Source organism: Gymnoscopelus braueri (genome assembly GCF_963280865.1).
Source record: "Gymnoscopelus braueri genome assembly, chromosome: 12".
Classification (NCBI taxonomy): domain Eukaryota; kingdom Metazoa; phylum Chordata; class Actinopteri; order Myctophiformes; family Myctophidae; genus Gymnoscopelus; species Gymnoscopelus braueri.
In genome coordinates this window covers 37,805,277-37,818,295 of record NC_137614.1, presented here as the reverse complement: position 1 = coordinate 37,818,295, position 13,019 = coordinate 37,805,277, and the positions used below count along the sequence as shown (strand labels likewise).

Sequence of the window (13,019 nt, the reverse complement as noted above, 5' to 3'; positions counted from 1 at the left end):
CTATGAACTTGTAGATCTGCTATTTTTTAAAGATCGTGAAAATACGTGCAAATCTTTGAATATATATATTTTTTTTAAAGCGAAAAGTTTTACTCAAATCTTTGCTTTTGGGGGTCCCTGGAACAAAATATTTTACAAAATACATATAATTTTGGAGATCCTTGACATGAAAAAGTTTGAGCACGACTGATACAGCAACATCCATTTTTCAGAAAACTGTCATTTTTTAGAATCGACCTCCGGTCTTAATTGGTTAATGCAATAACTAGTACATGTACAGTGGTTGGAGGTGGCCTCCCTCCCTATGCTTCCATTGAGACATTTAGACTCTGGGCAGGGTAGGACACCTACTGGTTGACAAGTAGTACTGCCTGAAACTCCTATTGTATCTCCTGTTTCCTTAGCGTGAGGCAGCTTGGACATGACGCTATAGTAGTATGTCACAGGGACCCAGTCCAAGCCTTGCTGTTGAACGCCAAGCAGACGGTAGCATTTGAATAGGCTTTGGTATGACACGACCAGGGTTTAAATCCTGACCTCCCAGTCTCAGGGCGGACACTCTTAACCCCAAGACCACTGGGCTGGTCGTTTTACTGTGCCGAGATATCCAAACCACTTTCGCTTTCGCACCTATTGTCCTGTGTCGCCGTAGGAAATGGGCATGCAAGCCAAAAAATGCTGTCTGACTGGCTGTTGCATTTATTGCTCCTGTGTGTTATCTATCCATAACAAGTAATAATGTCCACACTTTATGACAGTCATCAATTGTATCACAATCCACAATCGAGATTGTTTTATCGCCCAGTCCTAGAAAGGTTGCACCACACGGCACACACCATAGGCCTACGGTACGTACAATATGTCATAGGTACACAGTAAAATCATCAGTGTTTATGTAGATCTGTACAGTGATTTGGTTCCATTTGTACACTCTGAGGAGTTACATTAACACTGAAGCAAAATGTGTTCTGCCAATGCCAAACTCACCCTTAGGAATGGTTTCTCTCATCCGAAGACACAGACTGACACAGATTTTTACCACATGAACAGTATCGCCCACTTTGGCTGTATATTACTTTTAAGGGTATTTTCTTAATACCTGTGGGTAATGTGTTGGGTTGCAAATGAGTGAGCATCTGTTTCAAATATGAATAATTTGAGGAACGCTACAAGTCACTGCGCCCAAAAATAGATATACACATGGCTTTTTTTGACTACACAAACCAAGCAAACCGTGCCGTGCTTTGTTACATACTGTATTTCACAGGTTTTGGATTTGTTTCCATATGCTACGGCACAGTATCAGAGAAGGGTCTCAGAACCTAATTTAGGCCCTGCTCAGGAGGTATAGTACTAACTTGAGTTCTGGGAACTCAGAACCCAGAAACCAGAACTACCAGCTCACAACAACGCATCACATGGCGACGTGTCGTGAGCTGCTATTTTCGTTTTCTTTTCATACCCCGTGGTGTAAAGAACATTTACTCAAGTACTGTACTTTTGAGGTATTTGTTCTTTACTGGAGTATTTCCAATTTTCAGTACTTTTACTTCTACTCCACTACATCTCAGCGGCAAATATTATACTTTTACTCCACTTCAACTATTTGGAAACTTTAGTTACTAGTTACTTTGTAGATTTGTATTAATAATTATTTTATTATTATAAAACATACATTCAGCCCTATACATTTCGGCCATTTGAAAAGAGACGATCTACAAGCTCACAATGCGCATTGTGAGCTTGTAGATCGGCTATTTTCAAACGTTTTTTTATGCATTTGAACATGTGAAATGGGACATTCTGCACATTGAGTACTTTTACATTTACTCAAGTACATTTTGAATACGGGACTTCTACTTGTAACAGAGTATATCTACATTGTAGTATTTATACTTTTACTTAAGTAAAACACGCGAGCACTTCTTCCATCACTGCTGAGCTGGTAGATAGGCTATTTTCGCTTTTCCTTTTCATGCCTACCCCTTATCAGGGGTGGTTCCAGCTATAAAGGAAATGTAAAACATAAAACCCTCTCAGACCTTCACAGGTTCGGGAAAGTTTCAGATTATGGAAGGTTCTGCGTTACCCTTAGTAGTTGAAAAGAGCCAATAGATGCCTCATTGGCCGCTGCTGTTCATTAGAGCGATGCGGTGTCTCTACGCATTATGTCTATGTACTGCACCCTTCTGTGTTTCACAAAGGTGTGGCTCATGAGAGATATGCATGGCATGTGTCCACGGTTGTTTCCTGAAAGCAAAACTGGCAGCAGCAGAGCAGCACTTAAGACAAGCAGACCAATGCGATTATCCGAACATAAAGACTTTATTTGAGACTTTTAGGATGGAGAAAGAGATAAATTGGGCTTGAGTTAGGGCAGGGTAGTAGTAACAACACTTGGGGGTCAGACAAGAAAAACAGCTGGGTATGAGGTCAGGCAGATATTTCAGTGATTGCTTTCTTGCTTAAAAGAAAGGGAAAAGTAACTTCAGTCTGCTGTAAAGAAATTACATGTACTGTGCAGTACATCACATGTTGTGGCTTTGGAATCTTGAACATGTGGCTTTGCAAGCATCGTCGTTGATGTCGGCCGTCTTACTTTGAGGGACTTTTTCTCCGTGCTGTCGTGTTCAACTGCGTTGCTGAGTGGGAGAGGTTATGACGGAGCACCAGTTCAAAATACTGATCATAGGAGATGGAAAAGTTGGGAAATCCTCCTTTGTGCACCGCTATGTCAACGGACAGTTCAACAAGAATTACAAGATGACAATGGGAGGTAATACTTTGTATGTTTTGAGAGGCTTTATAGCCTTAAGGCTAAGTTTGTTGCTATGAAGCTTCTCTGATGTGAGCTTGACTGTTAGTGATGCCAGTTTATGAAGTATGTGTGTAAAAGTTTATTTGCAGCTATTGCTAAATTAAATTGTAGATTAATCATTTAATTATTTAAAACCTTGGAAAGTAGGCCTACATTGAGGGCGAACCGTTGTTTTCAATACTGCCAAGGTACAGATATATCCTACATTAAAATTGCCTAATCTATCTAATGGGTAGGTGGGTGGGCAGGCGGACAATATTTGCTGATGTCAAACACAAACCGAAACCGGTGTCTAACGCAGGCCGTTAACTTGTCGCGGTGCACTGTGTCCCTTTTATGGAGTCCAGGCCAGACTATGACGTCAGTACAATTACGACATATTGACGATATCAAAGTATATGGGCCTGATGGTTGGTCAGTGGACAACATGCACTGATGTTAGACACAAACAAACAGAAACAGTTGCCTAACAACGCAGGCCTTTGTCGAGGCCTTTTATGTCAGACAACAGAAACTGTTGTTTAACAACACCAATTTGCACATGTGGCCCCTGGGGGGGCCCTGATACCCACATAAAAAAAAGAGTAATAATTGAAAAAACACGGCCCACTCACACATTAGAAGGACAAATCAGTCACCAGAAACAGGGAAGTGTGTTTGCAATGAATCTAACTAATATGGTTAAAATTTAGTTTGAAGTTACAATAAGTATACCGTATATAGGAATAATATATAGGAAGCGTCAATAAGATGGGCAATTAAATCCTCTATCTCTCAATCTCTCTCTCTCTCTAGCGGAGTTTACTATGAAGTTGCTGCTTTGGACAGACACAGAGAAAGTCAGACTGCAGCTTTGGGACATTGCAGGTAGGCCTACAACACATAATATTGACTGATTGATTGATGACTAGGTTCTACAGGGTTTTTGTGCGTGTGTGTGTGTCTACAGTATACAGTAACTGTGTGTCGCCTCTCCTCAGGTCAGGAGCGTTTCATCTCTATGAACCGGATCTATTATAAAGGAGCTTCAGGTTGTGTGGTCATGTTCGACGTCAGCAACTCAGCCAGCCTCCAAAGCTGTCGCCACTGGAAACAGGACCTGGACAACAAGAGAATGTTGTCCAACGGACAGCCCCTCCCCTGCATCCTGCTGGCCAATAAGGTGAATAAAGATGCACTAGAACAGAACATTAAAAAAAAAGTTGGTAAAGTGCCGGACCAGCACCGTTGAGTTTGGGGGTTCGAATCCACCGCCGTGCATCAGGCTTCCGCCTTCGTCAAGTGTCTAAACGAACACAATTGGCCCATGTTTGGAGGAGGGAAGCCGGGCGGTTAGGGTGGTATTTGTCACTGCACTCCTTCGGGCTGGTGCAGCACCTGTCAGCAGGGACTGTTGGGCGGGGGGAGTAGGACGGAGGCTCTACGACGTCTACGTCCTCCCGGTGGGGGCTCCTCACTGGCAGATGAGCCAGTAGGATGGATACAACAGCAGTGACAATACACAGAAATGTGTGTGGAGAGGAATTGGCATATTGACTCATTTGGGGAGAAAACGGGATAAAAAGAAATTTAAAAAAAAACACGAACTTGCTCTCCCCGTCTCTCTCTCCCATCCCTCACTCTCTCTTTCTCCCCGACTCTCCCTCTTCCATTTTCTCTTGGCTCCTATCTCTCACTTTCTCCAACCCACCGTCCCTTTTCCCCTCCTGCTGTCTCTTTCACTGCGGCCCCCTTCTCTCACTCTTTCTCTCACTTTGTCCCTCATTCCCTCCCCCTGTTTCTCTGTCTCTCTCTGTCTCTGCAGTGTGACCTGACAGAGCGAGTGGTGTCGGTGGAGAGCATACAGAGGTTCAGTCAGGACTGTGGCTTCACATGCTGGATGGAGACTTCAGTGAAAGACAACAGGAATGTCAACGAGGCCATGAGGTAACGTAGGGGAAACACAATGCAGCATGCTTCCTGATTAATTTGGTGGGTGATACTAAAAGGAATACTTCACCTCCCAAACATCTTTGCGTCTATCAATTACTCCCCCCGTGAAGCCTTGAATTCGTGGATGATTTTAGTTTTTGTCTGATTCCTTCATGGTGAATGACGCCCATCGTGCTCCTCGTTAGTGCACAAGTCAATTTATCCCCAAAATGTTTTAAATTTAAGTGAAAATCCCATTGGAAGTACTTACAAACTTACAATACGATTGATTGATTTATTGATTGATGTATCTACTGATTGATCTTCTGTCAAAGTTGTTGGAGTTTATAAATATTCTTTTTAAATATAGTTTTGTTTTTGTTAATCCTGGCCCCTGTTTTCTTCAATTGATCAAGTATTTTCAACATTTTTGGATTCTTCATTCACGGTGAAAATGTGTCAAAAACACACATTATCCAGTAAGTGATGGGCAAATTTTCATGTAGGGGGTTAAAGTTTCCCCAGCATTCAGTTTTATGCACCACATGACTCCTAGAAAACAGCATGCTGCCACTTTCAGTTCTTTCATATCACAGCTAAAAACCTTTCTTTTTGCAGCTGCCTTTTATTGAAATTTATTTATTTAGCATTGTAATATTATTTATTTTCTTTTGTTTGAGCTGTTTTCAATTCTCCTTTTATATTGTTGCTCTGTGTCCTGAATAGGTGTTTCCTATTTTTTCTTCCTTTTTACTGAATTCAAATGACCTTTTATAATGTGTTTCCTTTGCTTAATGTTTGATGTAAAGCACATTGGTATTGCCTTGTTGTTGAAATGTGCTATACAAATAATGTTACCTTGCCTTGCCTATCCAACCTAATCTTTCATTGTATTTTCCATAAAATATTAAATATTGTATCTACAATTATTATGTATGTATTGTTTCTTGTACTAACTTGTACACCTTGGTGTTTCAGGCGCTTGGTGGAGGAGATTCTGTCTGGTCAGTCGATTGTGAGCCCGGTGCCACCAACAGATACAGACAGCATGGGTTTTCAGTTGGACTCAGTTGAGCTCAACCGCCCAGTGGACACTGCAGGTTGCTGCACAGGCTAGTAGCACCTTTGAACAACCTTGAACTACTTCACAATGTCATGGAGATTGTGTTTGTTGATTTTAGTGTGTGTTTAACAAAGGACCATTCATGAAGAAATGTTCATGACATTCAGCACACTGCTCTTGCTCAGGAACGTCAGTTTTCAACTTCCTCTGGACTTTCACCAAGAGTGTTTTACAGAAAGGGGGCATCATGATCTTATATCTACTACACCCCTTCTGTGTTCACAGGTGTGAGACAATCACACTCCCCTGTAGGAGTGTCTCTCAATGATTGTCTGTGACGTGTGCTTATGGATCCCACCGCTTTTCTAGGGAGACCATTTGTAGTGAATTGTGTGAACTATTTCGACTCTAGTGGCTACAATTGGGATGGTCTATCTTCATAAATTAACCATTTTTGCTAACCTACTTTGCTATGCCTAAACCTAACCTTAACCCTAACCCTAATCTCAGTAACACTATGCCTGCCAGGAAGCCAATCAGACACAGGTAAGGCGGGTCTATCCTATAATGTTGGTGGAATCCATAATAGCACGTCTGTGTGACCTGTGCGTGACTAACCACCCTAACCAGAAAATTCCAGACATGAACATGATCATGTGACTTCATGACCAATTATTTACAGAAAATCTAAGAAATGTAAACATTGGCTTACATTATGCACATTTTGGAATGATTTATGAAAGCTGCAAAGTGTGTTTTAGATGCATCACCTAGACGTAATTTAATTTAATCCCACACTTATTTACAGCATAACATGCCATGGAATATCCTCATTCAGTCCTTTGGGAAATAGAGTTTGTAAACTATAAATCCAATAAACTTCCCTTCTGTTAAGAATTTCATCAATGTTACCACCTCTCTCTGAGTCACCTTTTCAATACCCTGGAACCTGAAAGATGATTCTATCATTTCTCCTCATGCCATGGAGCTTTTGTGTTCACTCATTCTCTGTTTTAACTGGTGTGTGCTTATCACCACCTGCTGGTTGGAAAACGGATGGCACTTAGGCTCATTCTATGGTTTCAAGATTTTCTCCTGAACTGTACACAGTGAGGGAAGAAGTACTCACATTTGTTACTTAAGTAAAAGTATCAATACCCTATTCTAGAGATAGTCTGCTACAAGTACAAGTTTGGTATTAAAAATTTACTTGAGTAAAAGTATTGGTATCATACAAACGTATTGGTATCACATTTTCAAATGTATAAAAATCCTTGTAGAGTAGGTGGTTTTGTAATAATAATCAAAATCTACAAAGTAACTAGTAACTAAAGCTTTCAAATAATTATAGTGGCGTAAAAGTACAATATTTACCTTTGAGATGAAGAAGAAATTTGGAAGTACTCCAGTAAAGTAAAACACACCTCAAAATTGTACTTAAGTACAGTACTTGAGTAAATGTACCTAGATAATTTCCACCACTGACTTCACCACTTCAACCCCTTTATGTCTCCTATACTGTAAACAATGTATAATAATGATTGTTCAGTGTCCAGCTTCAGTCTCCACCCACACCTGTTTTAAATATGTAGATGACACAGCCTTAATGGGTTCCTAAAGCCTGACAACTAATCCTTGGGTTGTTTTGAGGAGGACGTAGGGATCTTCATTAAATGGTTCTCAGACAATTTCCTTCAGGTTAACATGACCAAAAATGTACCAAAGTCAAACAAAAATGTACTAGAGATTGATGATGAGCTGCAATTCATGGAATGTGCTATTCTGAAGGTCAAAAGCAACAAATGTTTTTTTTTCTTTTTATGGAAATTGTCCAGTTATAACTTAAGGTTGATCAATATGTCTTGCAACTCCCTCTCTCTCTCTCTCTCTCTCTCTCTATCTCTCTCTCTCTCTCTCTCTCTATCTCTCTATCTCTCTCTTACATGTACTGTACAGTACAGTACAGTATGTCAGTGTTTTTTGTGTACATATGGAACCTTGACTACAAGATTTGACCATACATTTTAATAAAGTTGACCTTGACCATGAACATTTCTGGGTGACACCATCTTCTGATAGCAATACTTTTGGTGTTGTTGTTCAAGTTAAAAGTATATAATAGCTTTTATACATGCTTGTCGATAGGATGGTGAAACAAAATAAAGTATAAATTCACCGAGTCATCTCTCAGGCAATCTGGGAACCCATTCGGTAAAAGTAAAATAAATAATTCTTGTTCTTTTGCCTCTGGGGGTGCCGCCTCGTTTTTTGTGTTAAACAGGAACTTGGGTTTCGCTCTTCTCCTTTTCATACCCATTTCCTTCCGGGTGCTTCTGTGTTTATTCCTACTGCTAACAACATTACATGTTTAAGGCAGTAGTGAATCTGTCAGCAGAATCTGTCTTGATAGATTAAAGGGATATTTCACTTTCAAAAAAACTTTGGGTCATTGTATCGTCTACTCAGGCGTTTGTGAGCCCCCCAGACAGTTTTTAAGTTGCTTGATTCAGTATTTAGATATTTGATATTCATTTTATCAGACACGCCCCCTTCCTATACAAACCCATTATAACTTCAAACTCCATTTTTAACATGTTAGATTCATCAAAAACACCCGTCCTTGGTTCTGGTGACTCACCCTGCCCTCCTAATATGCGAGGGGGCCGTGTTTTTTCGATAACTTTTTTCATAAATTTTTAATAAATTAAAAAATTAAATACAATAAAAATATTAAATAAAATAAATGAAAAAAAGAATCAAAAAAACAAGGGGGCGTGTCTGATAAAACGAATATCAAATATCTAAATACTGAATCAAGCAACTTAAAAACGGTCCGGGGTGCTCACAAAAGCCTGAGTAGACCCGAATGACCCAAACTCCATAGACCAGACCTGCAGTGTCACTTGCGGTCGGATGGGATGACAATTACCACTCCTTAGTGTTTGCATTTAACCTCAATTTCAGTTCTTTTAATGCATATATTCTCCATCTCTGAACGTTTAAATTTTTTTCCATCTGATTTTAGAACGATGCAATTTGATCTCAATCCGCTTCTGTCCATCTACATGTGATGTGCCACACATGTTATAGAGAGGTTTTCACGTCTGCAACCATACATTCGTTGAAGGGATATTTCACTTTAAAACACATCTGGGGTCCTTTTAACATCTACTCAGGCTTTTGTGTGCACCCCAGACAGTTCTTACAGTAAGTTGCTTGATTCAATATTTTGATATTTGATATTCATTTTATCAGACACGCCCATTAAACACCATTTTAACCAGGGTAGACTCATTGAAAACATACGACCTTGGTTCTGGTGACCGATATTGTCCTTCTACTGCGTGAGGGGGGCCGTGTGTTTTCAATTACTTTCTTCTATTCTTTTTTTTTTATAGAGACCCGGTCGGGCCTCAGGGACATCAGCCTTTTTTTTTTGTAAAAGAAAAGGTAATTGCACAGTTTAAAAAAATAACTGCACAGTTTTAAAATAATTGGCCCGATGGAGTGAATGGAGATGATGCAACACTTTGTATCTCTCTGGTTCCCTCGTTAGTCCTGCAGCTCCTTGCAGGAGCAGGGACCAGTCAGATAAAGTCACTGTGTTACATGTTTTGGCTTATTTGTTACCTGTATTGTGTACCCTGTTTCTCTCTGACTGATTGACATTTTTGCCTGGATTGGATTATGGATTATTGCTTGCTCATTTTGGACTGTTCACCTGGCTGTCTTTGCTTGCATCGCCATCCCGTATAAGCCATTGTTCCTTGATGTATTAATCAAATAAATGTACTGAACTGCACCAGCTGAGTTCTGCCTCAGTCATCTGCTTTTGGGCCCTTTGCCCCATGGCAAGGGCCTGGTTCTTGAGGCTTGGCTTTCTGGGGACTGAATGGGTGGGACGGCCCCTGGTTGGAACTCTTTTGGGGTCTGGTCAGCAGAGGTGGGACAAAGTCCCTATGTTGCAAGTCCAAGTCGAGTCTCAAGTCTTTGCTCTCAAGTCCCGAGTCAAGTCCAAGTCAACACAGCCAAGTCCCAAGTCAAGTCCAAGTTCTCAGCTTTTTGTTTCGAGTCCCACACAAGTCCTTAGCATTTTGGTTCGAGTCCCACACAAGTCCTAACCTTTTGTTTCGAGTCCCAAACAAGTCCTAACCTTTTGTTTCGAGTCCCAAACAAGTCAAAATGTTAATTCAAGATATGTAAAGATTTACATAAATCATGAGCATTTTTCACAATTTGCATTTGTTTTAAAACAAGGGTTCTTCCAGGCCAACAGAACGCAGATACTGTACTTTTAATTTCCTCCTTGAGGACAGGGTTTAAAAGGGCCCTTTTTAATGAATATAATGTAATTTTGTACAATCTGTATGGTAGAGTATGTTACTACAGTATAACTTATACAATCAGGGTGGTTGTATTTTGTCTCCCTGCTCTTCTATTGAGACATTTAGATAATGTCAAAGGCCATGTCTCACCTAGACACAGGATCGGACACAAATTCAGTTTATCCTCTGATCAAGCAGGCAGGCTCTATTATCACAATGGTGAAATTTCAGCACTTGCACTGGAAACCGCGTTCAAATCCGGGGTAGAAGAGGAAATGTATATAGCGCTGAAGTGGTCAATGAATGTTTTGTATTAATAACCAAAATCTACAAAGTAACTGGTACCTAAAGTTTTCAAATAATTGTAGTGGAGTAAAAGTAGGATAATATCTGCCTCTGATATGTAGTTGAGTAGAAGTAGGTAGCTGATATATTGCACTTTTACCTTAGCGCTAGGTATACTCTTGGTTGCTTGTTTTTGCAGAAAATGCACTTAAGACTTCTGGTGATTAGTAGTTTCGTTCCCTACCTATGTTGAATGCACTTACTGTAAGTCGCTTTGGATAAAAGCGTCTGCTAAATGACTGTAATGTAGAAGTAAAAGTACTGAAAATTGCAAATACTTCAGTAAAGTAAAAAATAAGTCAAAATTGTACTTAAGTAAAGTACTTGAGTAAATGTACTTAGTCACTTTCCACCACTGGTTATAGTTTGCTCTTAGCACGCAGTAATGTTATAGATCTTGCCTTGCATACTGCTTTTCTCGTCTTGTCTTCCACCTTGTAATCTTTCAAACCGAAAGCTATAACTGCTGGAGTTGACATTTTAATCCACCTGGCTTCAGTTCCAGCAGCGATGGCAGGAGTGAAGCCGGTGTGTTGTTTGTTTGGTAACGTGCAACATGTGGGCCAGTGTTGCCAAGTATCGGGAGAGAAACAAGCGAACCGACTTCCAAAAACAAGCCAAAAACAAGCCAAAGTTTGTCCAAAAGTTAGGGTAAATAAGCAGCTTTGACAACACTACACTAGGTGTCACTGACGGCCGGGATTTCTGACTAATAACATTATAGTTGATGCACACTTTTTAAACATTTTTGGCTTGCTTAAGTGACTTGAAAGTGACTTGAAAAGACTTGAATTTTCAAGTCAAGAGGGCTCAAGTCAAGTCAAGTCTCAAGTCTTTAGCGTTCAAGTCAAGTCAAGTCTCAAGTCATTGGCATTCAAGTCCCAAGCAAGTCCAAGTCTATTTTTGATTTGGTCAAGCAAGTCTAAAGTCATCAAAATCGGGACTCGAGTCCAAGTCGAGTCTCGAGTCTCGAGTCTCGAGTCCAAGTCCCCACCTCTGCTGGTCAGTCTCCTCCCTGTGTGAGCTACCGGCTGGGCCTCTGGGAGATCAGCCTTCTGGAGAACATGGGGCAAATAAACCTCACTATCCCCTTAGGCTCTGGCTTAACAGCTTCCACCTGTTCTGGAGGAGGCTAGGTGACAGGCCATGTGGTGGTCTTCTCCAGTGAGGATGCAGACTGCACGCTGCCCGGTTCCACCGTGGGTTTCCTGTCCATCGGTGGATCGGGCAGTGTAGGAAACCAAGGGGCGAGCCGCGGCTGGCTCCTGGTTCTACTCCCTGACTGGATGCTGCGTGATCTCCACTGAACCGCTACGTTTAGAAGGAGCAGGCTTGGAGGAAGGCTGTGGAGCTCGCTCTCTGCAGTAGTTAGTGCAGACCACCAGTAACTACATCTCGTGCTCCTATACAGTAGATCTGTATATATTATGTTCCATATCAGAAAGCTAGTCAGCAGAAATACACTTTATAGCTGTGCACAATTCCATGCGCTGAAGATAAGTTCAACAACTTCACATAATTCACATTGCATATTCACACGATCAAAGCCCAACGGATGCCAGAGTTTTGGGTCTGATGCCAATCCCAATTTTGGAGAGTTGATGTTTTGACCAACATTGTAAAAAAAAGTTTTAAATTAAAATGTTTTTTCTGGCATGTGTGAGTTTCGAGGGTTGTGTGCCATGCTTGGATGGAATGTACACAGGAAATCACCTGGTGGTGTGGTGATATATAGGGGCCAGGAGCACGTCTTTTAGCACCATTTGTGCAGGAGCTTAACTGTATTGGTTTGGTGGTTGTCCAGAACCGACCGATATGTTTTTAAAAGGTACAACATTGGGATACCTCTGATGCACAATTTTTTGCCAAAACCAATATCTTCAAAAAGTCAAGTAATGTCCAATATATCGGCCAAGCCGATATATCGTCTGGCTTTACAACACATTTCAGCAGAGATTTAGACTGAGATTAAAAAAGCTGTTAAATGAATAATCCAATCCAATGCTTTGAAAATCGCAAACCATGGCCATTGGTTGTCAGCACTTCAAAACTGCCTGCCTGTATGTGTTTTATGTGAAACATTTACATGAAAATATCCAGAGCCATTCAATGAGTTGTGTCATTGAAGTGAGCAAAACTTCAGTCAACAGTTCCCAAAACGTCCGGATAGATGTGTGATGCTGCCAGGAAACTAATACAGTTACAGGCAGCACGCAGTGTTTGTCTCCCATTGCTAAGCAACAGTTATTCCTGTAATCCAGGAAGATAATGCTGATTCACCAGAGGCAATGTTCCTCAACCGTCTGTGTTGGGACGTCTGAAGACCACAGAGTGGTGCGTGGGTGCGTGGGGTGTAGTCATGCTGGTGCAGTAGCAACTAAAACAAGTTATGCTGTTGCAGAACGCACCATCCTGTTGAGCAATCAGTGATGCAAGCACTCACATGTTTTACTTAAGTAAAAGTATCAATACCACAATGTAGAAATACTGTTTCAAGTAAAAGTACTGTACTCAAAATGTACTTGCAGTAAAATTACAAAAGTATTGGCATCAAAAG

At 40.8% G+C, this 13,019-nt stretch overlaps 1 protein-coding gene across 1 annotated transcript; it reads left to right on the top strand.

Annotated features, from left to right (window-relative positions):
* Positions 1-2,257: 2,257 nt before the first annotated feature.
* On the top strand, positions 2,258-7,842 carry LOC308097808 (ras-related protein Rab-7L1-like). Its single transcript, XM_080445876.1, has 5 exons — positions 2,258-2,776; positions 3,614-3,685; positions 3,799-3,980; positions 4,623-4,744; positions 5,708-7,842. Exons 1-5 carry the CDS (start codon positions 2,659-2,661, stop codon positions 5,844-5,846), a joined length of 633 nt encoding a protein of 210 aa, XP_080302002.1. The 5' UTR covers positions 2,258-2,658; the 3' UTR covers positions 5,847-7,842.
* The last annotated feature ends 5,177 nt before the right edge of the window (positions 7,843-13,019 follow it).

Coding starts and splice junctions, on each gene's coding strand:
- LOC308097808 (XM_080445876.1), top strand. CDS start 2,659: ATGACGGAGCACCAGTTCAAAATACTGATCATAGGAGATGGAAAAGTT. Junction 2,777..3,613: donor TTACAAGATGACAATGGGAG/GTAATACTTTGT, acceptor CTCTCTCTCTAG/CGGAGTTTACTATGAAGTTG. Junction 4,745..5,707: donor AATGTCAACGAGGCCATGAG/GTAACGTAGGGG, acceptor TTGGTGTTTCAG/GCGCTTGGTGGAGGAGATTC.